We start from the raw sequence: 25,012 nt of genomic DNA, 5'->3' as shown, positions 1-25,012 counted from the left end.
TGGGCTGGCTTTGAATTGGGAATCCGAGGTCTCAGCCCCTGTGTAGCTAGGATTACAGGTTTGTACCACTATGGCCTTGCTTGTTTAGAATCTTAGATCTGATTCTACAGAGGAGAAATGTAGCCACCTTCATCTCAGAACCTGACTTACCTTCCTTTAATGCCATTTCTCCAGGTTCACCCATTTCTCTGAACATGCCATCTTCCTCTTCTGATGGATGAATAGAATTGGATTTTTCCTAATACATGAGAGATAGTAGGACAGTATTTCCAGTGGTCTGAATGCTGAATGGAGAATGTTGAGTTCCCTTGGCCCTGTGCTTGATTCAGTTTCCTAAGCCAGAGCCTCTGGATGAGACTCAAGGAACAGATAGGATGGGAGATACCCATGTGTCTATGGGGGTGATCCTCTTAGGCCAAACTGTGGTTGGGTTTGTGGGTAATTTATCTCTTCTCTCCCATTATCTATTCCTGTCCTGCATGGGGAACAGGATGAGAGCCACAGACTTGATTCTTATGCACTTAATTGTAGCCAACTTCCTATGTCTTCTGTGTAGAGGTTTTCCCCAAACCATGGTGGCTTTGGGCTGGAAAATTTTCTTTAATGATGTGGGGTGCAAAATCGTCTTCTATCTTCACCGTGTGGGCAGGGGGGTGTCGATCAGTAGCACTTGCTCCCTGAGCCTCTTCCTTGCTGTTAGCATCAGTCAGGGGGACTCCAGGTGGGCAAGGCTGAAGGGGAGAGCCCACAAGCACATTGTCTCCACCATCTACTTCAGCTGGGGGGTCTCCCTCCTGGTGAACATTGTTTGTCTTATGTACACGACCGGACCCAAAACGCACAACATGACGAACTTAAAGGCCTATGGATACTGTTCTGCAGTGCGTCACGATCTAGCTGCTGATGTGTTGCACATGGCCATACTCTCAGGTCCTAATGTTCTGTGTCTGGGGCTCATGCTCTGGGCCAGCAGCTTCATGCTTTTTGTCCTGTACAGACACAAGCAGAGAATGCGACACATCCAGAGGATCAGTGTCTCCACCCGAGCCTCTCTGGAGTCCAGAGCTACCATAAGCATCCTCCTCGTGATGAGCGCCTTTGTCTCCTTTTATACCATGTCCTGCATCTTTCAGATTTGCTCGTCTGTGATTTACAACACCAGCCCTGTGATGCACCATATCTCGGTGTTTGCTATGGGCTGTTTCCCAGCCCTCAGCCCTTTCCTGCTCATGAGCAGACACTCAACTCCCTTCAGCCTCATCTTCACCTGCACAAAGAAGAAAGTGGTCCTCCCCTGAGGACCAACAAGCTTGCATCTCTGCTGAGCTTTGCTTGGCCATTCAACAATTTCCACACCTAGATAAAAGTCATCTGCTGAGAGATAGAGGTGTGCACACATGGCCACACCTGGGCATTTGTGTGTTATGTATCTGTGTGTGTGTTCATCTGTCTCTATTTTGCTGGCCCACAAAATTATATGAAAGTGGAAATGTTAGATTTTTTAATAATGCTTATTAGGTCACGTCAAATTCTTCCAGAGAATCTGCCCCATTAATTGGTAGTCGTGTCAAATTCAAGATAAACTGGTTAAACTCACCTAACATGTGTTCCTAATTCCATTTTGAGTCTTTGATTTTTTTCTTTCTTTCTTTAATAGTTCCCTATGCAATGAAGCAAATCATTCCTAAAGCCCTTTATGTTCTGGAGAAGAAAGTAGTTGGAAAGAAAATATCAACTGGCATTTGTTTCTAACATATTTATAAAATGATTTCTATGTTGCTTTGTATGTCCTTCCCCCACAGTATAACCAATGCTTTCACTGTATTTGATATTGGTATAATTTGTGGAGGGGAAGGGAAAAAACAAATCTTTTAACTAGGGATACAGGTGGACCTATTGCAACAATGAGACATACAAGTCGTTATGTCGTAAAACGAACTTTACAACTTTGGTGTGGGGGTGAGGGGAATTGGGTTGGGGAGGGTGAGAGTATGGGAAAGGATTGGAAGGGGAAACAAAGAGGATGCAACAATGGTTGATAAGAAATGTAGGGTAACTCTTCTGTATGGTATTCTCACAATAATAAAAAAAAAGAAAATAGCAGCTGGGTGTTGGTGGTTGATGCCTGTGTTCTGAGTTCCTGAGAAGGCAAGATCTAAGGATCACAGTTCAAAGCCAGTCTAGACTCCCATCTCCAATAAACCACTAACAAACATAAAAAAGAACAAAGGAGGAGGCTACAATTCTTGATAGGAAATGTACTCATTATCTTGCCCATGCAATTGTAACCCCTCCGTACAGTATGTTCACAATAATAAAAAAAAAAGAAAAGAAGAAAAAAAGAAAAAAAGATGGAAGTGGTGCTGTGGGTGAAGTTGAAGAGAGCTAGCCTTGAGCAAAATCATCCCAGGGACATAACGGAGGCCCAGAGTTCAAGCCTCAGTCCTGGCACAAAGAAGGAAAGAGAGAATCACAGACACAGACATACAGACAGACAGAGACAGACAGAGAAGAGAGATGGAAAGCCAGCAAAGAAGGAAGGAAGGAAGGAGGGAAGCAAGCAAGCAAGGAAGGAAGGAAGGAAGAAGAAAGGAAGCAAGGAAGGAAGGGAGTCCTGCTTGTGTAGCTCTGACCACAAACATCAAGGCTCTTTCCTCACAGTTACTCCTTTAATCTTGTCTGTGCTTATTTCTTCCACATAATTTATTTTCACAACTCTTTATTTTCCTTGGCGGTCTATGTTACATATCTCTAGACTCTCTGCTAATTCAACAATGACATTAAGTGTACTTTGAAAAGCACATTTTTAAATGTAAAGTTGTTTTTAAAACACGAAGGCTCTTTGAGAAAGTCCCTTGCTTGTCTATTGTGACATTTCCTGCAGTGATCCTCATATCCCTTGTTATGAGATCACTTTATCACAGTCTCTGGGGTGCAGGTCAGGGCTGCTGTGCTGAATGACAGGCAGGGCCCTCCGACCCGGGTTCTCCACCTCCACCCTTTTCTTCTCTGGAATAAATTGCAGGGTGACAGCAAGCTGGAAGTAGCACTGATGTCCCAGGGACAGTCACCAGCCCTGAGCACAAAAGCTCAGGCACAGGCCCCAGGCCCTGAGTTCAAGTCCTAGGACCTGCACAGAAAAGGAAAGCAAGCAGATAGCAGGCCTGCCTCCAGGAACCATCCAGAGACTATGCCGGGTGTTGAGTGGACTGTGGGCTCTGAGCCAGGTGCCTCCTCCTGATCCTGAAGTTCCCATAGCCACCCCACCACAGAAAGACTTGAACCACAGGCCCTGCCATCCCTGCACTCCCTCTCTCCACACTGGCTTTAGCCAGATTCTGTACCTGCCCCATGCCCTTAATCCAGCCCAAAGTCATTCCACCCAGCACAGGCGTGCTCTGGTCTCCTTGGGGACCTGTGTGGTGTCATCATTAACCTCACACACACCTGGTCCTCTCCTGACCCCTGGTGTTCCTGTCCTCAGAGGTCCTCCCCATCTGTGTCACCTTGGAGAGTGTGGATGTGGACTTAGCCTCCTGACCTAGGTGCAGCGCGTGTCCTCCACCAGCTCCCTGCCTTCTGAGGGGACGCAGGTTTTCCCTGCCCCCACCCCACCCCCTCTCCACACCTGGTCCCCAGGAGCACTGCACCCTCCAGGCATCTCACACTGTGTCTTGAGCATGATCCAAATCCAAGACAGCCCATGCGCCGAGCTTCCCCTCCCCTACAGCACTCAGCAATGCTCCACATGATTTTCCTCTTTTTTTTTTTTTTTTGGCCGGCCATATGGCTTGAACTCTGGGCCTAGGCGCTGTCCCTCAGCTCTTCAGCTCAAGGTTAGGCTCTGCACCCCACGCACCCAGGCAGTCCACTGGAAGCACAGCCGCCTGTTGTCACGCTGACATGCAGCCCTGCCTGGACTTGTTACTTCTGGAGAGTTCGCACTTTCAGGACGTCTTTCTCCATCTGTGTCTCCTTTCTTCCTGTGCACCCTCAGTTCTGCACCACCATCTTGTATGAATTCCTTTCCAGTCTCCTGTGTCCTGGCCATGCTGTGGCCGGACCCCTGACTACTGCTCCCCTGCTGCACACCTGCTGGCCAGAGCTCACATGCAGCTCCTGACTTGGCTTCATTCACAGCAGCATCTGGTGACTCTGCTCAATATGAAGGAGGAATGAGACACGCTCACCTCTCACTCGTGGGGATGACTTGAAGCTTCAGACAAAGCCTTTCAGGAAAAATGGGTTGTGACACAAAGGTGCAACTCAGCGTGTGAACTGGCTGGGAGGACAGCTCCTCCCCCACACCATGCATCCTTAGCTTGGGGGCTCTGGGCCACCCCTTGTGCACCTCCTGCTGGTAGAGCAGGCCACAATGTGGTGGCCATCCTCACAAAACCACCAGCCTGGTGAATCATCTTCCATTGCAATCAAAACAGCAGAATCCAGAAGGGCCAAGAAAGTCCTGGGGAGGTTTGGGGGGGAAGCACTCATGCCATGTCAGATCTGGGAGTAACTATTGACTGATGCCTAGGACAGGTGCCATCTGACTTCTGTTCCTGGGTCACACCCAAGTCCTGGCATGATGGTGGCCACTATTGCACACTGCACACACCTTGCCTTGTCAGGTCCCGGCCGGACTGTATCTACATTCCCATTGCTTCTACTTCATTAAAATACCTAACTACTCACTTCTTACATCTGATAATGGGTTAGTGGTAAAACCTTTAAAGCAGATGGATCCTTGGTATAATGACTTTTGGGGGGGAGGGAATCAGTATTGGGGCTTGAACTCAGGGCCTGGGTGTTGTCCCTAAGCTCTTTTCCTCATGGCTCTCACTCTACTACTTGGAGCTTAGTGCCACATCCAGTGTTCTGGTAGGGAATTGAAGAGCCTCCTGGACTTTTCTGCCCAGGCTGGCTTTGAACTGTGATCCTCAGATCTCAAACTCAGTCGCTAGGATGACAAGTGCAAGCCACAGGTGTCCAATGTCTTACTCTTCAAATTGTCCAGGACTGGTTGAGCTACACTTGCAATTATGGGTGGAATGCAATGTGGGCATGGTGCATGATCTTTCAATGCATTGTTGAAATTACTTGTAGGTATGTTATGAAATATTTTACATCTGTGCTCTTCAAGGAAATAGGTGTCTAATCTTGTCTCTAGTCTGTTCTCATTTTGGTATGAGAGGGAGTTTGGTAGTCTTCTTCCTTTCCTAGTTTTTGAACCTGTCTGAGGGACATTTGTGGTAACTCTGAACACCTGGTGTATCTCATCACTGAATCATTATACTGCTTGATTACAATTAAGTTAGGTGATTAAAGTCACGTTGGATCAAACAGGATGGGTCCAACATACAAAGACTGAATCTATTCCTTGTATGTTTTCTAATGTGTTTGACTAATTTTCTAACATATTCCCCAGTGACAATTTGAATTTAAACTTATGATATTCTAGTTTTCTTAGTTGATGCCTTCACTTTTCTTGGATGAAGGCTTGTCAGTCTTAGTTATCAAGAAAACTTCTTACCTTCACTGTTTTTTTTTTTTTTTTTGTCTGTCCTGAAGCTTGAACTCTGGGCCCGGGCACTGTCCCTTAGCTCTTCAGCTCAAGGCAGGCACTCTATCACTTGAGCCATAGTTGCCACTTCCAGTTTTCTGGTGAGATGAGTCTCATGAACTTTTCTGCCTCGGCTGGCTTTGAACCATGATCTTCAGATCTCAGCCTGCAGAGTAGCTAGGATTACATGCGTGAGCCCCCAGGCCTCCTCTTCTTTCACTGATTTTTTTTACATTGTTCATTTAATCTCCTTTTTTTTCATTTTTACCCTTATTTGTGTGTGTGTGTGTGTGTGTGTGTGTGTGTGTGTGTGTGTGTGTGTGTGTGTGTGTTTATGTGTGTGCCTGTCCTAGGGCTTGAACTCAGGGCCTGGGCACTGTTGCTAAGCTTATTTAGCTCCAGGCTAGTGCGCTACCACTTGAGCCACAGCTCTGCTTTGTACATTCTGGGGATACTTTATTGAAAATGAGCCTTGTGGGGCTGGGAAGTGGCTTAGTGGTAGAGCTCTTGCCTTGCATGCATGAGGCCCTGGGTTTGATTCCACAGCAGCATATAAGCAAAAAGAAAAAAGCCAGAAGTGGCGCTGTGGCTCAAGTGGTAGAGCACTAGCTTTGAGCTGAAGAGCTGAGGGACAGCGCCCAGGCCTAGAGTTCAGGCTCCACGACAGGACACACACACACAATAAATAGAAAATGAGCCTGGTGGACTTTTCTGCTGACTTTGAACCATAATCCTCAGATCTGAGCTTCTGGAGTAGCTCTGATTAGTGGTGAGCAGCCATCAGTGTCAGGCTGGCTCTATCCTGATTTTTATGATTATCTCTCTATCCACTGTTCTGGGTTTGCTTTTAGACTGTGCTTCATCGTTGATGACATTTGAAACACCTGACTTTTTTCATGCCAGGCCCAACAGCTGTAAATTCCCTCAGAGAAGCTTTTGCTGCATCCCAGAGGTTCTGGAAAGTTGTGGTATGGCTTTGATTTTTCATTTTGTAAACTTGTTCCTTCATTTGATCCTTAAGTCTTATGGCTGACTTTGGGCTTGACAGCCTATCACTTGATGAGAGGGGGGTCAACATTCTAACATTCTAACTTGGTATGGACTTACGGGTCCATGGCATCCAGTTGTACTAGTTCATGAAACCGGGGCAGCAGTAGGCATCTATGTGCTGGCTCGCTGTCAGCAGAGGGTGACAGTCTTTATCTCATCAACCTGGCTTGGGTTTGATGTCTCTCCTGCTCTCGTGGGACAAGCAACTGGGGTTTCCTTTCACGTCAGTTCCCATTTGCTTGGGACAGTTTTCCACCCTGAACTTTCAGTTTTCAGTCTTGGCTGGTGAAGTGTCATCTCTATGCAGTGTTGGTTTATAACTGGGCCAGGCCAGCTCTCCCTCCTGGCTGACAGGCACAGGGTAGAGCCGGGTCACTGCTTTACAGTTCAGGCAGGTGTATACAGATCAGGAAAATACTGTCAGCTTTATGTTGTATATCAATTCCCCACCACCAAGTAGCTCCAAATATTTAATATACTATCTATTGCCGTCTACTCCTTTCTCTCTTGTATATTTGTCTGTTCTCCTAAAAAACAACTTTCCATGAAGAACAAAGCATGGCAACTGCAGGAAAATGGATGGAACTGGAATTAATCATACATCTTGGGAAGGAAAACAGGCCAGACAAGAAATGTAAATCTGTTTTTCTCTGGTAGAATCCAGACTTTAAAAGACAAAAATCTAGCCGCGTGCCAATGGCTCACTATTGTCATCCTAGCTACTCAGAAGGCTGATTTATGAGGATCATGGTTCAAAGCCAACCAGGGCAGGAAAGTCCATGACACTCTTATCTCCAATAAACCACCAGAAAACCAGAAGTGAGGCTGTGGCTCAGGTGGTAGAGTGCTCTCTCTCAGCTGATGAGCTGAGGTCCAGCAGCCAGTACCAGAGTTTAATACACAGCCTTGGGAATGCTTGCCATACCCAATGGGAAACCCAGGCTTTGAGACAATGCTATGTGCTCATCAAAAAAACATGGATGATTTTCCCAGGGCAGGGGTGTGGTTCAGTGAACTGTAAGAGGACTTGAGCAGTAGGAGGATATGAATAATAGGAGGATGTGAACAGTAGGGCCTCCACAGGCAGCTCGGGTCCTTGGCCAGCTCTGCCACAGCAGGCAGCATGCCTAGGGGTCAGGACACTCAGTGTGAGTGTTTAGGACTAAGTGCCCTCACAGAAAAGGGCAGAGACTAAGGCCCACTTGGCAGGACACTCCCTCCAACCCCCACTAAGACCTGAGGGCCGACATTTTCTGCACCTTTATTTCTTTGTGAAAAGAGGGAAAAATGAATAAAATATAAATAATAAAGTTGACACAAATAAACCACCGGGGGGGGCCGGTGGGCAGAGGGCAGGGGAGAGAGGTGGGAGGCAGGTGGGGATGGGGTCCCCATCTCAGCAACAAGAGGCAGTGACCCGGATGCTCGAGTCTCTCCCTAGAGGGCAGGAGTGGCGCCTTCCTCCTGGCTGCTGTCCATCCCACTGCGGGTCCTTCAGCCTTTGGGAGGGGGCTGGGCAACATCTCCCCAGGCAGTTCAGGGAACGTGCGTGGGGCCAGGTCTGGGATCAGGCCAAGCACAGGGAGGGCTGTCAGGGACACACTGGCTCCGTGAGGGAGGATCTCAGGGAGGACTGAACCGAGGGTGGGTCAGAGGCCAGGCACTGGAGTCCCAAGCACTGGCTCTTCTTCCAGTATCAGGCAAGAGACAGAACTGGAGGAACAGGAATGGGCCAGCTCAGAAACCCAGCCTGGCCCTCTTGCGCCCCTGCCCAGGCCCCACCACCCTCTCCCCATCCACCTGCATGTCTGGCTCCCTAGCCCCTGCCTGGCACTGCCACCCTCTGGCCCTCCCGGGCCCCTGTCCCGGCACCACCACCCCTCCCACCTGCCACCGCCTGCCAACCACCAACCCGCACCGGTCAAGGCCTTCTGGGCAAAGTACTTGACGGCCACATCCTGGTCCAGGGTCACCTTCTCCAGGAATGGATTGACCTTGCTCTGCAGTGTGCTGGAAGTAGAGGGGAAAGGGCTGAAACATGAAGCTGATGGGGCACACAGCTGCGAACTCAGTTCAGGCCTGGCCACCCCCTGTGGAATTACAACTTGCATCTCCAGATGACTAGCGATGCTGAGCCATGCTTCCCCTCCCTTCCCTTCACATCCCCCTTCCCAGAAGGCTTACCACGGCCACTGCTGACTCCTCAGTGAAGCCAACACTGGGAGGAAGCAGCAGGGAGCAGTGGCAGCTGAACACAGTGGTGCATATCTGGAATCCCAGCCACTGAGGAAGCCCTAGCAATAGTGGGCATGGTGGCACCCGTTATCCTAGTGATGTGAGCAGCTTGCACAGACCAGGCAGCCTGGGTCTACACATGCACTCTGTGAAATATAACAAAGGCAAAAAGAGCTGGGGGCATGGCTCAAGTGGCAGAATGCTTGCCTAGCGAGATCAACCCTCTGTATCACCACAAAAGAAGAAACAGTGTAGCTGGAGAGGAGCATAAGAACAGCGAGTCCCAGCTCACCTGTTGTGGAGGATGGGCCTGATCTTCTGCAGGGACTTGGCCACATTGAAGCGGACATTGGCGATTTGGTCCCCAGCCATGTGCACGACATTGGGCAGCATGTGCTTGGTGGTGATGTCCTGCCCGCACACCTCCGACAGCACCTGGCCAAGCACGGGCACACGATCAGTACAGTCAGCGCCTGCCACCTGGTCTGGGTGGCGAGGCTACGCCAATCCTCACCGGCATGGAAACGGTGTGCACAACTGACACCACCTCCCTGCGACTATGATTTACAGCGAGTTCAACTTTGAACACGCAGCCAACGATGTGTCTCACAGCAGCTCACCCATGCCCAGGCCAAGGGTGCCGGAGGCCTGGAGCCCGTCCAGCTTCAGAAGTGTACCGCTGGCCCTGACCCCCAGCCTCTCCACTCCCAAGCGTGGTTTCACGGTGGGGCCGTGCTTGCCCCTCCCCTGGCAAGCTGGCATCTGGGTGCAGGTGTGGTGCAGGCCACACTCATGTTTATGCAGAAGAGGGTGGCCATGCAGTGCAGGTAGTTAGGGTGTCCAGACATAGCCAGCATCTTGGGGATCATGGTGACATGTGCCCACTCCTTCCCAAACTTCTCCATCAGCTTCTTGAGGTTTCTGGTGTCTGCCTCATGGATGGCCTAGACTGCAAGGGGAAGAGGAAGGCCGTGGGGGAGTTTTAAAATGGGTCATGACTCAGCACCATCCTTCCCCAGGGTTCCAACAGCGGGGGGCAGGGCACAGACAGAACAGCTGCGTGGCCCCACCCACTGGCTGCCAGCTCCTTTTGGCAGGACTCACCATGGTCCACCATGCCATGCACAATGAGTTGAGTTTCCCGTGAAAGAATTCCACTTACTGCCATAGGAGAGGTGGTGAGGGCTCCAAGGGTGAGGGAGTCTGGCCTGCCTCCTCTTCCCTCCCCACTGTACCCGGCATGCCCTGGATCATGCACCATCTGCCCAGCCAGCAGGGGCATGTACTCGATGATGACCAGCCACACCCGCCATTTGGCATCCTCGGCTAGCTCCACGATGGTGGGCAGCAGTGACTAGGACAGCTGCCGGATGTCGATCACCTCATTCACGCAGTCCAGGTTGGAGATGATGTTCAGCTGCACCTCCGGACATTGCAGAGGATGGGGCTCCAGTGATGCCTGGCCCAAGGCAGCCCAGAATGGGGAGAGAAGAGTGCCACCCACAGCAACACCCTACAGACCTGCCATCTCCCCAGGGCCACTGCCCAGCCCCAACCTGGTCCCAGGGACACAGTGACAAGGCCACATACAGAGCAACACAACATTAAGTGATGGAGGCTTGGGCATCATATGACACCTGCAGTCATTCTGAGAGAACTTGCAGGGATCATGAGGAAAAATAACACAGTAGGAGAAGAAAGGTGAGCCCCAGCTCCTCCCAGGACAGCTGTGTCAGGACCCAATTGAGGCTGGAGCCAGGAGGGCGGAGTCATGGCACTTGGCCCACCAGTACTGAGACTTGCCCCTTTCATTCCTGTCACCTCAACTCCCTCCACTGACATGAGATCCCAACAGAGCACAGCCCTGCCTCCAGGGGAAGGCTCATCCATGCCATGCTCCCACTATCCAGCTGGGCCAGAGCAAACACAGCAGGTTCTCCATGACATAAAGAGTTTGAACTGCTTCTGCCTCCCAGATTGTGAGCTCTGATCAACCCCACGTGTGCATGCTTACCCATCACACAATGACTCATCACTCAGCTCAGAAGTCCCTCCCCACCCCCCGCTGGACTCCATGATAGCCATCAATCACCTTGGCTGGGGGCTAGGGGAAGGGAGATTCACCTAGTCCTTCAGCTGGGCCAGGAAGATGAGCAGGAGATGCTTGAGGGTGATGTCTTTGCCCATGATGGGAGAGAGGCCCATGATGACGGAGACCAGGGATGACTTCATATATTGGTTGGCATCTGACACCAGTTCCTGGGAGGGAGAAGGGAGGGAGGCCCAGGGGGACCTGCCTCAGCCTCTTCTGCACATGACTGGCAGGGGGCATGGGGATGGGCTGTAGGGTTCATGCCTCCATCTCCTTGGCTGCAGCCTGTGACCCAGGTGCCTGGGGCTTTCCCACAGCCTGTTCTGTGCCCTCTTTCCTGTCCAGCTGACTCCCTCTTCCAAACCAGTTACCTTGATGCACCGCAAGATCTGGGTCATGATCACTATCTCCCGACAGTCTGAGGAGAGGTTCTTGCAGAACTCTGTGGGCCAGGGTGGGGGATGAGATGGAGCCAGCTGCATCTCCACCCTGAGCCCCCCTCCTCAAGCATGGGTCACGGGCGCCCACCTTTAACTTTGTGGGAGGCCGCGGCCCTCATTTCGGCCTCACAGTTCTTCATCAGGTCCTGGAAGGCAGGCACCAGGTCTGTCTTGGTGATCTCAGGCCCCACTGCTTTCTGGAGCTGTAAACCTGGAACAAGGGAGAGGCAGGGTGTGTGGAGAGAAAGGGGGTCTGGCAGCCTCTCTCAGCTATTGAGGCCAAAATCTAGGCAGAAGCGGTGCAGGTGTGGAGATGGGGCAGGCTGCTCTCCCCAGAGTCAGCCATCGTCTCCAGCAGCGTGCGCCAAAACCACAGACCTTAGTTCACATTATCCCAAGTGGGGCTTTCTGTGACCTGATCCACAAACATGCCAGCGATGCAGAGTCTCCTGCTTTTACATTTATTCTAAAATATAGTGGGCTGAGTCACTAAATGGGCAGGGGAGCTAAGGAGAGACTCCTCAGAAGAGGGAAGAATGGCAAAGAAACACAGGAGGATATGCTCATCATCTCTGGGCATGAAGGAATTACAATCACAACAACCCTGAGATTCCATCTTAATCCAGTTAGATTGGCCAGCATTTTGAATTCGAACAAATGCTGGTGGAGACGTGGAGAAAAGGAGCCCTACTGTGCAGCTGGTAGGAATGTGAACTAGTAGAGCCACTCAGCACAGCAGTCTGCAGGTTCCTCCAAATACTACACACAGACTTTCCCTCCCACCCACCCCTGGGCATCTACACTGAGCATCATGACAAGGACACCTGCACACCCATGTTCACTGCCACAGTACTCACAATAGCCAAGGTATGGAAACAGCCCAGATGCCCCACAGTAGATGAGTGGACCCACAAAATGTGAACAATGGTATTTTACACAGTCATTAGAAAGAATTAAATAATGTCATTTGCAAGGAAATGGATGGAACTAGAACAAACCCTGAGAAGTGAAGTAAGTCAAGACGGGAGATTAATGGTGCTCATTCTCTCTGATATAAGGAAGTTAGATCTAAAATGCACTAGGATATGACAAATGCCACAGGAGTCCAGAGACTCACACACAGTGAGACCAAAGGAGAGTAGTCTTAGGAGAGAATCACAAAAGCCCAATGCCTAAGCGTCTCTTCATATTTATAGAAAATATTACACATACTAAAACAAAACGCAAGATGTGGAAACAAAATACATATATATTTTTTGGTTTTAGCTTTTGATACTTCTGTGTTCTTTATCTGATAAAGAGTCTGTTTTCATGTTATCTTTGAGAGGGTACAGGGAGGAAAAAAGGATAGAAAGAAAAGTGCATCCATGGAGCTCACAGGACACCGATGAAAGTGAACTGCACAACTCGTGGGTAGAGATGGCAGGGAGAGACTGGGAGGGAATGAGAGAACAGCAGACACTTACTGTACAAAAGGAAATGTCCTCATTCTCTGACTCATGCATGCCATTGTAATCCCTCTGTACATCCCGTCTATAATAACAGTACACATGTATAAAATGGGCTGTGCACAGCAGCTCACACCTACAATCTAGCTAGCTATACAAGAGGCAGAGTTAGAGAATTGGAGTCAAAGGTTAGCCTAGCCAAAGGTGGAGATCCTAGCTGAAAAATAAATCCAAAGGGTAGGGTGTGCCTCAAGAAGGGGGGCACCTGCCCAGCGAGCACAAGACCCCAGTTCACAGCCCCAGTTGCCAGTATGAACACACGTCTGGACGAATGTGTGCCTAGTGACTCTGCCTTTTCTTGGTTGCCAGAGATGCCTTACACTTGCTCCTGACCACTGCTTGCTCCTGACCACCACCAGAGCCGATGGGTCCACACTAAGGGCACACACAAGGGTAGCCCTCCAAGGGCCTCATGCTCTTTTACCAGTGTAACTGGTATGGAGTGCTGGTGGGCAGCCCTGTTTCTACCTCAGCTCCTTGTCTGTCTGCAGCTTCCACTCCTGGGCAGCACAAGAGTCTCCCTTGGAGCCCAGGACAGAGAGCTTCACTTTCCCACCTTTCCAGGTCCTTGCCGTGTACAAAGCAGGGCGAGTGACAGCTTCCCAGTGTGAATGTGCACCCCTGACCCTGCCAAGATCCAGCCCTGGCTTCTCTGCCCACGGACGTCAGGCTGCCGCTTCCATGCAGGACAGACCCATGTCCCTCTTCCCTTCAGCCTTGGCCCTGCCTGTACACTGCAGGTCTCAAGCACCTCGGTGAACTTGTCAGCCTCCATGTCGCGGACGTGCCAGAACCTGTCCTCAGCCTCCTGGCGCAGTGTGGGCATCACCAGGGCCCCCAGGTCCTCCTGGGGCAGGAGCTGGGCAATGTTCACACATACCTCCACTGCCAGCAGCCGAACGGAGTCCTGGGGAGCAGAAGGGGTGCTGAGTGTCCATGGGGCATAAGGTCAGAGGGCCCAGTGGTAGAATGAGGGAGGGGAAAAAGGAGGAAGAGGAATGGTGGAGCAGGGACCCACCTGCTCATCAGAGGCTAGGTTGGAGAACATGGGGATGATCTCACTCTTGACGTTGTCCAGCTCTAGGACCTTGGCGAACTCCCCCAGCTTGGAAGCTGCGGCCCATCCCACCATGGGGGTGTCATCTGAACAGAGGTTTTGGAAGTACCTGGGGATCTAGAGTGGCGCTGGGCAGGAATAATTCAAGGAGCCAGGAGAGATCAGAGGGCGTGGCCCTTGGGTGCCATGGTTGTTGCCCAGGGCCTAGGAGACTTCATTCAGGATAGGAGGAAGAGTAGGATGGGGGCCTTCGGCAAGGGCAAGCTCAAGGGAGCAGCAGGTAGGGTTACTGCGCATTCACACTCACATGGGAGGGGGAGGGGACTGCCACTGAGGCCCGGCAGGTGAGCTGACCTGAGGGGACAGGACAGGGGCAGTTGAGCAGGCGGTGGCAAGGGAGCCCCGGACTCACTGGTAGAGCTCTGCTTTCACAGTGCTGGACACTCACAGGTATCAGACGGAGAAGAGGCCTCAGGCAAAGGTGCGGGAAGTGAACCAGTCGCCCCCCCCCCCACCAGCCGTTTCACCAGGGGCACGAAATGGGCTTCGAGGTCAGAGGGTGAGTGCTCATGGGAGATGGCCCGCAAGGACACCACCGCGTTGTCCCGCACCACTGTCTCCTCCACCATGGCCAGCGACTCCAGTAGGGGCTGCAGGGGTGGGGGAGGGGCGGGTGGCACTGATGCTCTGCTCAGTCTTCCAGTCTTGAGGCCATCCCCCTGGACAGCACCCAGCCCCCCTACCAACCCTGTTCCATGGCTCCTGTCTCTTCTCCGGGGATGGGAGCGAGGACCCCACATGTCACTCACCAGCAGGCAGTGCACATACTCTGGGCTCCCCACCAGGCCGGTAAAGGTTCCGAGCTGCTCAGCCAGGTCCAGAAGGACCTCATCCTCAGCGTAGATGGTGTCTATAGGGGGAGAGCATTCCCATCACAGCCCACCCTGGGACCACGGTACCCTGGGATCCCAGTTCCAAGATCACAAGCTTGCTGTCAGTACCCACAGTTTTCCCATATGGCCAGCACAGAGAACAGATAGGAGCTGGGGATGGGTGGGGGAGCACTGCATGACAGGGCCACTCTACACCCGTCAGGGAGGGGAGACTGAGTCTCATCTTGTGCAACACTGTGGCAAGCAGATTTCCTGTTGAGGTACAGCTTACACTCTCAGCACTGTTCTCTGCCAAAAATCCTTTTCTATCAGTTCAGATTCAGCTACTGCCTCCTGGAGACTTTGCAGGCTGTCCCCTCCCTCAGCCTGCCCCCAACCACTGGCCCCTGTGCCCGGATCCCACCGAAGACAGCGCCAAGCCAGCCACAGTGTCAGGCCTCAGGGCTGGGCAGGGCAGGCCAGGACACCGGCGATCTCTGGGATTCTTCCATTCTGACCTAGGACTCACCACAAGAATCGCAGCACCCAGGGCTCAGAGCACCACGTCCAGAACCCTGACACTACACTGCTGTCCTTTAAGATGCCAGCCTGGCATTTTTCTCTAGCCCACAATCATGCTGCAGTAATCACTTACAAAACCAATCCTGCATGTTCTACAGGCATGAGGCTGAGGCTTCTGCTTTTCTGTGTGGACAGCACCACCTTTCCCCAACGGACATGGCACCTGCCACATGCAACTGGAGAGGCTCCCAGGCAGCAAGTCCAAAGAAGGGACCTAAGGTCCCTTGGGGCTCTGAGCCCCATGTGTCTAGATACCTGGCAGCTCTTGGTCTGAAGCTCCCACATTCCTCCCATCCCAAGCTCCAATTCTTTCCACCCATGCAGGCAGAACATTGTCTGATGAGACTGTCCTCCCAGCTGACACTTAGGTGTTAAACAGACTGAATGTTCTCCATGTCTCTAGTACGAGTCACACGACTGTGTCCACCTGGCAGAGCCCGAAGCAGGTCTCAGGCTTGGAGTCTCACTCCCGGTCTGCGGCTGCCTTCCAGCAGACTTTCGAGAGGACATCCTGCCTCCACCTTTCTCTTCCTCAGCCTTCCCCTCAACACAGTCCTGCAGTACATAAAGCTTGTCTACCTGCCCCTAAGCTTCTGTACCCCATCATCCAGGGCCTCTGCCAAGAGCTTCTCTTATTAAGCAGAAGCCATCTCCAGGCATCCCCACTGCACTGGGCCCCACAAATTCCCACCTGTAAGGAAGGGGAGGAGTTCACTTCACGTCCTTTCCACTCCAAGGGCCAAGGCGATGGTGGACAGCTTCTTGTTGCTGTTGAGGTGAAGCTGAGGAGAGAACAAGGAGGGAGAATGTCAGTAATCCCAGACTCAAGAGAGCTGCACAGTGCTGGGAGCAGAGGCTTAGCACACCCACCATGCCCTCCTCTGACCTGGAGCTCACAGTTCAATAGAAACAGTGCAGTTTCTGAGTTCACGTAAGATCAGACACGCTGCCCACCACTGGCTACTACACCACATACTCCACTTAGTAGCAGCCGCTGTCTATCATGCACAAATTCATGCTCTGTGCCATGCCCTAGACAACGTACACACACCTGCGACCTCACTGAACTCTCAAAGCAATTGTTCAAGGTGCTAAGCTGGCTCAAAGCGTCAATCCTGTGAGGCACAGCACAAGGCAGAACCTCTGGCCAGCTCACAGAAGTACGGATGGCTGGCAGAGCAGGCATTTAAACACAAGACTTGTGGCTAATGGTGATGATGAGAGAACAAACAATAGCATAGTATTACTACAAAAACAAAAGTCAGTTATGCTGATGCACACCTGTAATCCCACTACTCAGTGGACTGATGTGGAAGATTCGTGACTTTAAAACCAGCCTGAGGTACATAGTAAAATCTTTTCTCAAAATAACAATGACAACAGAGGGGCAACCTCAGCCACGTTGTGGGCAACCCCATGGGTGAACGGGAACCTGCGATTGTACAAGTTGTTCTGGGTGCACAGTTTCTGGTTCATTAACTCCCTCTGAATGCAGGCCATAGAACCTGAGCTTTGTTTCAGAAGAGGGCCATGGTAACTACTGTGCCCATTGTTTACATCTCAGAGCCATTGCAGCAGATTCCTGACCAGTGTCTGAGGGTACATCCCAAGACCCGTTACAGAATGGGTTCAGCCCCAGGTGACAACAGGAGGGCCACAGGGTGCAGGTGTAGCCGCTGCTAGACCCCCAGCCTGGCCTTGTCAGCACCCTGTCACACCCTTTCTGCTTGATCACACTTTGACACAGTCTTCCCCATCCAATGAAGTCTGCATTAAAAAAAAAAACAAAATGAGAGGTTTTGGAGAGCTTCCAGAGAGTGGAAGATGTGAGGGTTTGTGGAGTGTAGGGAGTGTAGACAAGACACTCGGCTACCGGGGCCTTGCCATACACATCTTTCAGTACCATCCTTTATGGTGAACCCGTGAGGATTTGTCCCTGATCCTAATTCCTTTGAGCTGATCAGCCCCACGTGGGGGCAGGTTCAGAAACACAGCAAGCAACCTGGGCCTTCACATCCGCAGCAGGGGAATTAGGGTGAGAACTGAACCAAATTAGAAGGGCCGGGCTGTGTCTGCTGTTGCATAAGGAAATGCTCTGGTGGTAGAGCACCTGCCAATGAGCAAAAGCATCAGATATCAAATTGAAGTTCTAATCTCAGATAAAAAAAAGAAAGAAAAAAAAGGAAATGCTTGCTTTCTACTGAGGAGAAATGATCACACTTTTCAGGGCCAAAGCTTTTCTGTGGACTGTGCTGGAAATGTGGAGAAAAATCAGGGAATTTTGATTGTCTTTACACATGGGCTGTAAGCTAGTTCCCAGTCCCGAGCCAGTGCTGGTGAACAGGAAAGTAGTGTCTGTGGGTGAGTGTTTCAACATCCCATGTTAAGTTCACTCTCAATTGAGCGTCGGTCATAGAGCCAACCACAGTGTCCTCCTAAGCACCCCAGCTGGATAAGAGTCAGTACACAGAGGCTACAGTCTAGGAACAAAGGCAGGGGTTGGCTGAGGATACATTCATAAGCCCAAGAAAATCAAGAACCATAACTGGACCTGAAGTGAGGAGAGGAGCTCAGAGTGGATCCCCATAGAACCTGTGAATGTAAGCCACTGGGTGAGGCTATTTCCCAGTAGCCCGAGAGAACAGGGGCATCAAATTCTCGTCATATGTTCACATGAAGGGAGAAGCAGAAGTGAGACCCTCCCTCCCCTGAAGAAACCAGGCTGGGAGCAAGGGACACCCGCCTAGGCCAGTCTGTGTATACAGGGTCCTAACCCCAAAGCTCCGATTGCCACCACTGTAGTGGACTGCAAACCCTCCCCTGTGTGCTTCTCCTGCCTAGCTCCAGTGCATGGAAAAAAATGACATCACATGTGCTGAGTGCAGTGACATCACTGAGACCAGCTAACCCTGGTAGGCCCAGAAGTCCTCCTCCCCCGGGCATGGCAGAGCAGGAAGCTGCACTGAGGTGAAGAGAAGGCCCCACACCCCGGGAAGGCAAAGAGTGACTGAGAGCCTCCCTGCAGATGAGCCTCTCATCAAGGCATTATGCATCTCTTTAGGATCACAATGGAATTGATGAACAGTTAGGTAAATAATGCAGCTGGGCTTAGTGATGTGCACCTGAAATGCCAGCACTGATGAGGCTGAGGCAAGAGGATACTAGATTGAAGGCTAGTCTGGACTACACAGTTGAGGCCCTGTCTTCAAAATCAAAAAAGGGACTGGGAAAGTGGCTCAGTTATAGACTGTTTGCCTTGCATGCAGGAGGCCCTGGGTTCGATTCCTCTGCACCACATAAGCAGCAAAGGCTGGAAGTGGCACTGTGGCTCAAATGTTAGAGCCATAGCCTTGAGTTGAAGAGTTGAAGGACAGTGTCCAGGCCAAGTTCAAGCCCCATTACCGACCAAAAAAAAAAAAAGAATAGAAAATGAGGGGCTGGGAAGGTAGCTCAGTGGTAGACTGATTGTCTTGCATGTATGATGACCAGGGTTCAAATCCTCAGCATCACATAAGCAGAAAAAGCAAGAAGTTCTTGTATGGCTCTAGTTGTATAATGTTAGCCTTAAGCTGAAGAGCTGAAGAACATCACTCTGGCCCAGAGTTTTGGCCCCACAACGGACCGAAAAATAAACAATAGAAAATGAAATATTTAGGCATATTCTCAAGAATATGTAGGTCTTTGAACACCATATCTACTGTGGCACTAATCACCACAGCCAAGAAACAACCCAGAAGCTCCATGGTGTCTGCAGAGAAATGAGTGAAACTGAACATGGTCATGTGGAACAAAGTCAGCCAGGTTTAGAGCACTGGAGTCAGAGGCCCTACTGTGGATAAATGCATAAAGAAGATGTAGCCTGGTCAGTCAGTGCTGGAGTCCCCGGCCAGAGGCGTGATCTTGGGATACCACCCCTCCGGGTGCCTCTGAGGACCTTTCATCAGGATTTTTCAGTCTGAGGCACAGTTCAGGGTCGAGGATGATGAATGCTGACATGGATGTTGATGCTGAAATTCACATGGAAGTGGACGAAAAAACACGACTTACTAATCAAGTGCTGAAACTCCGACACACACTTGAAGATCTCTCAGCAAGAATAGATGCAGTTAAGGAAAAAATCCTGAAGCTAAAATCAGGAGACCACGTTTTTGGACAATATATAGAAACCTCATGTCTGGTTCTAGTGTTTTCCAAACAACTGACGTGAAAGGCAAAAGAAAGTAAGGGATTGAGTTCCCTTCTCATTTACGGAATTGCTGCTTCTCTCTCTCTCTCTCTCTCCCTTTCCTTCTCTCTGTCCCTGCCCCCACCATCCTTCTATCTCCCCTTTAAAACCTGGGAAGATTCCAAAAGTTACAATACCATTGTTTGTGGCTTCATTGAATGTTTATTACAATAATTCCAAATCTAGGCAAAATTAACTACTTAACAGGGGACTTTCATGAGTCTGGGTATTATGTTAGTCTAAGAAAATGTGCAGATGTGTTGTAGAGACTTTATAATTAGAATTGCATATATTTATGAAACTTGAAAATGAATGTTTTATTGAATTTGCTTTGATATATGGGCTTAGTCTATTATTACACGCTTACTTAGTAAGATATACAAGAAAATAACCATGTTGCTAAATATGACCAAAATCATGTACTGAATGAATAGCTGTATGTATGTACCTGTTCACCATTGTGTGCCTCTCCTCCATCTGCCTCATCCTCCCCATTTACCTTCTCCTAAGTCAAGATAGTTTCACATTTGTAAAAGTGCTTTGAGTAGTAATCACCCGACAGTAATCTGATCTGTAAGTCCTGAAGTTAACCAAAACCTTGCCTAAAGTTTGTCAGTTGTACTTTCTAATAATAAGATAGGAGTGATGGTTTCTCTTTAACCATTTGAAAACAGATTTGGGCTATAAAGAGGATTTTAAGTTGAAACTAAATTATCAAATTGAGATCTGTTTAAAAACAAAAAACCAACTTGTTTTGCACCAAATAACCCACTTGCTATCTGAAAAGATAAGAATTTTGGTTATGGGCTGTGAAGGTGGCTCAGTGTTAGAGTGCTTGCCTTGCATGTATGAGGCCCTGGGTTCGATTCCTCAGCACCACATAAGCAAAAAGAAAAAAGCCGGAAGTGGTGCTATGTCTCAAGTTGTAAAGCGTTAGCCTTGAGCTGAAGAGCCGAGGGACAGTGCCTAGGCCTAGAGTTCAGGTCCAACGACCGGAACCCCTCCTCCAAAAATAAAGAATTTTAGTTATGTATCGATTAGAAGTAGAAAGTCTGGGAGGAATACATATAAATAGGTAATAAATAATCTGATAAATGTGGCAGCCAACTCTAAATGTTTTCACTCCAGATTTGTATTGTCTCTGGCACAGAACAGATCTTCCAGTGAATATATATATATATATATATATATATATATATATATATATATATATGTATATAAATATAAATATATGAAAATGGGTTAAGTTTGGCTGATCTTATATACACCACATGCAATGCTATTCCAACTCTAGGGTTTGGTTGCAAGGTTTATTTGTTTTACCTAGTCAATTAACTGTTACCAAATTCCTTGAAGAGTATACTGGTATTAGAATCATGAATGAGAGAATTTTATTTGTATAATAAGTGTTAAGCTCAGTATTTTTATCTCACTCTGTAAAGGCAACTAATTGGTTGGTAGAATTTTAGGCATTCTCATAACAATTTCTTAAAATTTAGTTCATAGATTCCATTTGGTAAAGGAATCAATATCAGCAGTAATATTAAGATATTATACTAGGAAACGAGATCCACTAATATAGCTTATGGTTATTAGATTTGAACTATTTAATCACGGGATAATCTTATGTGTTAGTGTAAGATTTCATAAATGACTTTAACTATATGAAAATGTAATAGTCATACTGCAAACATCCATTTTGCATCCCTTTTGTGACCTAATTTTACAAATATTTAAAATTGTGTTGCATTTCTGCTTTGCTGTTTAAGAAAAAGATGTTTCACACACACACAAAAGATGTAGCCTATTTTCATCACAAAGTACGAATAGGCCAGGAACAAGAAGGAAATCCTGTCATTTGCTGCCACATGTATAGAACTACAGATCGCTGTGGGAAATGCAAGAAGTCAGACACAGAAAGACAAATGCATGTTCTTGAAACAGACAAGAACAAGGCAGAGGAATTGTCAGCAAGACCAGTAGGGTCCAGGTGAGGAATGGAGTCCATGCAATGAGGTTGACCAGAAACCCAGGGTGAGGAGTCACGGGTGATCCTCTCCTGAGCACAGTGACAAATTTCTGCTTCAAAATCACCACTGCTAATGATGAAAATGAGCAGGGAATTAGAGAATGAAGCTATCTCCTCAGAAACGACCAGGCATGAAAAGAGATCACCCTGCTGTCAGGAACATGCATGAAATGCTTACCTCTAATCTCCAAGTGGGGTCTCTAGGGATGAAAACATTTTAAGAAAAAAATGGCCATTATTGCCAAAGAAACTCCTGTACAGAAATGTCTCCTTCTATTTTCTTTCTTTCTTTTGTGCCAGTCCAGGGGTTTGAACTCTGGGCCTGGATGCTGTAGCTGAGCTCTTTTATTCCAGACACACACTCTACCACAGGAGAGTGGAGATAAGAATTGGAGATAAGAATCTCATGGGCTTTCTTCACCAGGCTGGCTTTGAACCTTGATTCTCTGATATCAGGCTCTTGAGATTGCATCAGTACAGGGTTCCATTTTTCTTTTCTAACAGCAGATAGGATGATAAAACAAGAGGAGACTGAGATGAGGAAGGCTGGGAAGGTAGCTCAGGGGTAGAGTGCTTGCCTAGCATGCATGAAGCCCTGGGTTCAATTCCTCAGCAGCACACACATAGAAAAAGCCAGAAGTGGTTCTGTGGCACCAATGGTACAGTGCTAGCCTTGAGCAAAAGCAGCTCAGGAACAGTGCCCAAACCCTGAGTTCAAGTCTCAGAACTGGAAAAAAAAAGGGAAGAGACACTTTGGGTAAGAATCTTTGGGGACACATGGCTTACACACCGCTGAGGTGGTTTACAGTCATCTCACTTCAGGCCTTAATGTCTCTTGCCAGCCTACTGGGATCCAGGAGAATTAAGAGACTGCACCACTCCCCTGTCCCCTGGAGAAGCACTCACATGAGAGTGAAAAGTGTCTTGATAATTGTCATATGGGGGAAAAGAAAAAGTTTACTGAGAACTTGGCTTGCCACACCAGGTGAAGGGAAAATCACCACTCCTGAGGGAGATGACTACGGCTGCCACCATCCTGGACCCCTATCTAAGGAGCCCTCTGAAGCTCTGAAGTGCCCATGTGCATATCAGAAATGACCAGCGCTGCCATGCACATCCTGAGAGAAGAGGCGAGCACTTGTGTTCACTGCCACTGGAAAGGCGCAGCCTGCAGGAGAGACCCCAGGTTCCACACTCTGGGAAAGGAATCACCTTAGGATCAGGGATTCTGCATTGATCCTGGATGCATAACAAAGCCCCAGGAAAGGATAGGAATGGGCCAGGACAGTTAAAAAACTGGGGTTCTAAGCCCTCCATCCCCAAGCTCTGTTGGTTCCTCATTCTTCTTCCTAATAGAGTCTGTCCTGGTTTATATCAAGTGAGGAGGAATCCTGATTGTCCAATGGTTGGGGACGATGTGTTCACAGCAGCGACTCTAGAATGGCATTTGAACCTAAAATTGCCCCTCCTGTTCTGTGTCATCCACCTCTTCTTTCACCGGCACCATCCCTACCACAGACCTCGTTCATCTTCCTGGTATTTCTTCTGTGAAATATGGGCTCGGTGTTGAGGAAAGGGTGACACCTAGGACCCACGCCCGCAGCCAGTGTATTGAGGTATAAATGCATGTGACCCTGGGAATGTGTCACCAATGTTTCTAGTTTCTTCCTTTAGTTAGTCAGAGAGCTTGAACTTGAGTCTTGCCCATGTTCCTTGAATCCACTTTACTCAAGTCTAGACCTCTACCACTTTGAGCCACAGGTCTACTTCTGGTTTGCTGGTGCTGAACTGGAGAGAAGAGTCTCACAGACTTTCCTTCTCTAGGCTGGCTTTGAATTGGGAATCCAAGGTGTCAGCCCCTGAGTAGCTAGGATTACAGCTTGAACCACTAGAGCCTTGCTTGTTTAGAATCTTAGATATGATTCTACAGAGGAGAAATGTAGCCGTCTTCATCTCAGAACCTGACTTACCTTCCTTTAATGCCATTTCTCCAGGCTCACCTATTTCCATGAACATGCCATCTTCCTCTTCCCGATGGATGAATAGAATTGGATTTTTCCTAATACATGAGATACATTAGGAAATTATCTCCCGTGGTCTGAATGCTGGTGAATGTTGAGTTCCCTTGGCACCATGCAGGCCTCAGTTTCCCAGGCCAGAGCCTCTGGATGAGACTCAAGGAAAAGAGAGGATGGGAGATACCCATGTGCCTATGGGGCTGATCCTCTTAGGCCAGACTCTGGTTGGGTTTGTGGGTAATTTGTCTCTTCTCTCCCATTATCTATTCCTTTCCTGCATGGGGAACAGGATGAGAGCCACAGACTTGATTTTTAGGCACTTGATTGTGGCCAACCTCCTAACTCTTCTGTTTAGGGGTGTTCCCCAAACCATGGAGGCTTTGGGCTGGAGAATTTTCTTCAATGATGTGGGGTGCAAAATGGTCTTTTATCTTTGCCGAGTGAGCAGGGGGGTGTCGATGGGTAGCACTTGCTCCCTCAGCATCTTCCTTGCTGTCAGCATCAGCCAAGGGCACTCCAGGTGGGCAGGGCTGAAGGGGAGAGCCCACAAGCACATTGCCTCCACGATCTACCTCAGCTGGGGGGGTCTTCCTCCTGGTGAGCATTATTTTTCTTTTCTTTTTTTTTAATTTAATTTTATTTTATTTGAGAGCATACTGTACAGAGGGGTTAAAATTACATTGGCAGAATAATGCATACTTTTCTTACCAAGCATTTCAGCCTTCTCCTTTGTTTAAACTTCACCTCCCTTCCCAGCCTCCCCACTCCCCCCACCCAATCATACCCCCTTCCCCCCCCACACCGACATTGTAAAGCTTGCTTTGACATGACATTTTGTAATTCTCCTTGTTGCAACAGGTCCACCTGAATCCTTAAACGACTTGTTTGTCCCCATCTCCTCCACATGTTATACTGACATCAAATAAAGTGAAAGCGGGGGTTACACTGTGGGGGAGGGACATATAAAGCAACAAAGAAATAATCTTATAAATGCGTTAGACACATGCATGAGAGAAACGAAAACATTAAAATACATATTTAAGGGTTCGTTTTCCTAACATCATATTATCTGACCTTTTCCGCTTGACTCATACCTATACTAGATATTGCAAATAAGGGAAACCATGGGACCTATGTTTCTTTGGGCCTGGCTTACTTCACTTAATATAATTTTTTCCAAGCCTTTCCATTTCCTAACAAATGGGGAAATGTCATTCTTTCTAATGGAGGCATAGAATTCCATTGTTTATATATACCACATTTTCTTGATCCATTCATCTACTGAGGGGCTTCTGGGTTGGTTCCATATCTTAGCTATGGTAAATAATGCTGCAATAAACATAG

General features: G+C 48.9%; 1 protein-coding gene and 1 pseudogene across 1 annotated transcript; one reads left to right on the top strand and one right to left on the bottom strand.

The window, feature by feature from the left end:
* Nucleotides 1–374: 374 nt before the first annotated feature.
* LOC138812435 (vomeronasal type-1 receptor 4-like) lies at nt 375–1,298 on the top strand. The gene has a single exon (XM_070000380.1). The coding sequence runs from the start codon at nt 375–377 to the stop codon at nt 1,296–1,298; it is 924 nt and encodes a 307-aa protein (XP_069856481.1).
* Nucleotides 1,299–8,306: 7,008 nt separating this feature from the next.
* The window catches only part of LOC138812434 (serine/threonine-protein phosphatase 2A 65 kDa regulatory subunit A alpha isoform-like), a 34,344-nt pseudogene continuing 17,638 nt past the window's right edge, over nt 8,307–25,012 (bottom strand).

Source organism: Dipodomys merriami, unplaced genomic scaffold, assembly GCF_024711535.1.
Source record: "Dipodomys merriami isolate MVZ:Mamm:240054 unplaced genomic scaffold, mDipMer1.0.p SCAF_57, whole genome shotgun sequence".
Taxonomy (NCBI): Eukaryota; Metazoa; Chordata; class Mammalia; order Rodentia; family Heteromyidae; genus Dipodomys; species Dipodomys merriami.
Note: the sequence above shows the minus strand (reverse complement) of the source record. Positions and strands in the feature narration are given on the sequence as shown.